This window comes from Morchella sextelata (genome assembly GCF_020137385.1).
Source record: "Morchella sextelata strain SCLS chromosome Unknown scls_8, whole genome shotgun sequence".
In the NCBI taxonomy this organism is placed as follows: Eukaryota; Fungi; Ascomycota; class Pezizomycetes; order Pezizales; family Morchellaceae; genus Morchella; species Morchella sextelata.
This window is the reverse complement of record NW_025408623.1, coordinates 627,933-629,686: the sequence shown is the minus strand read 5'-3', so window position 1 is coordinate 629,686 and position 1,754 is coordinate 627,933. Positions and strand designations below refer to the sequence as shown.

The window sequence follows — 1,754 nt, the reverse complement described above, 5'->3', positions numbered from 1 at the left end:
ATGCCTGCCATGCCCTTGATCAACCGTCGCAACATAAACGATCCCAACTCTGACGCTAACTACGAAGCAAATAACCACACCATGTCTTCGCTCCTCATCTCTCTGGTTATCTTGATTGCCCTTACCTTGATCCTCAGCTTTTCACTTTTTGTTCTTAACCGTATTCGCAAGCAGCGCAAGGCAGCCGGTACTTTACCAACATACGAGTCTGCAAACAAAAACCAGCATGGCCTGACGATTTCTACCCGCAATTCTACACTTATGTACTCCGAGAAGGAACAACTCCTCGACAACTCTTCTCCTATGCCATTAAGCCCTGAGAACGTACCTGAGATCAGAATTACATTTCCCGAAGAAACCGACAAGGAAACTGGTCGCAGGATCTCAAGAGTCATGGTAGTTGAGGTGGGCGAGGCCGGTGTTGGATTTGTTCGCCCTTTGAAGGAGGAGGCACTTCCGCCATATCAACAGAGATCGGATGATCGTTTCGCGTCTGTCGATCTCGAAAGAATTGGAGGATTGAAGGAGAAGGACACCCCAAGATCCCCATAAATGAGCACCTTGCAGGAAGGGGAATGACGACAACGTCAATTCTCTGACGACTTTTCTTTATTCTCGGATGAACTGCTTTTGTCTGCTTTTCGGCGCAGGTGTTAAGAAACGTACGGAGTCTAGTCCATTTTCCCTCACTCTGGCTATGTTTGTGATCTGTTTGTCGAAATGCATATTGGGTTTTATTTTCTGTCACGAAAGGTTCTTTTTTTTTCTTTTGGTTAAAGGTTGGGGGTTTGTTTCATACGTGGGAACGGAAACGGTAGACGGATCGGTGTTGCGCGAGAGGCATATCTCACAGCAGAAGCACCAAAGGAGAGTAATGACGGATTGACTCCCACCAGTTGACTGTTCGTGAAGAAACGACATCAAAATACCTCGAGGGTTTACGAACACTACATTCCGACATCGATCTTCTCTCTCCTCATTCAAACATACCGCCATACTTCATCTATCTCAGTTTACCCTCGTCCGCCGCTGTTGTTTATGTTTCACCTGTTTTAACGTGTAATAGCCCTTTACCCCTGCTAAATTCTCTGTAAATACATGACCTTAATGTTCTTTCCCCCGACTTCTATTCTACCTACTATATACCCGGTTTATACTATCCCACCCTTTACTTCTTCCTATTCTAGACTTAAAAGTCTGAATTGTACATTTGGAGGAGTTATTTTCTGTGGATATTGCTTTTTTGATAATTCTTGTCACATTCATTTTTTTTTTTCAAAGCCCATGGTGGGCACAGTGGTCAATTAGTACGGCTGTATTTTTGTATTTGCTGGTGGATCGGTCTTCAGGGGCGGGGGGAGCTGAGAAATTCAGATGTTCGTTTGTCTGCCAATCTGCTTGACAAGTGACCTGGCGTTCAAGGTGTCGTAGAAACCTGTGCTTGATGCTTATATGGCGGCGTTTAACCCGAATTTGGTTTACAGCTATGGATTGTAAATATGTGGTGGTAGTGGACTAGGCTAGACCTAGCTTTGTACACGCAGAGGTGTATCTGGAAATCGAGCAGGTCTCGAAACAGCGCACCACTCAAATCTAAATTGCGGGGACAAGCTGGAAATAGATTAGGTGCTTTGATTATGTATGTACTTCGTTGGCGTTCGTCAAGTTTCAGAAAATTTATTCTCGCCGATCGCCGGCGCTCGGAATCGCTGGTCAATCTGTCTCACGGCCGAGTGATGTTTCATGACTCGGTA

General features: G+C 45.2%; 1 protein-coding gene across 1 annotated transcript; it reads left to right on the top strand.

The window, feature by feature from the left end:
* Positions 1-552, top strand: H6S33_012386 (uncharacterized protein; the record flags this gene model as incomplete). Its single annotated transcript, XM_044843731.1, has 1 exon — positions 1-552. The coding sequence occupies one exon, from the start codon at positions 1-3 to the stop codon at positions 550-552; it is 552 nt and encodes a 183-aa protein (XP_044695035.1).
* Positions 553-1,754: the final 1,202 nt, after the last annotated feature.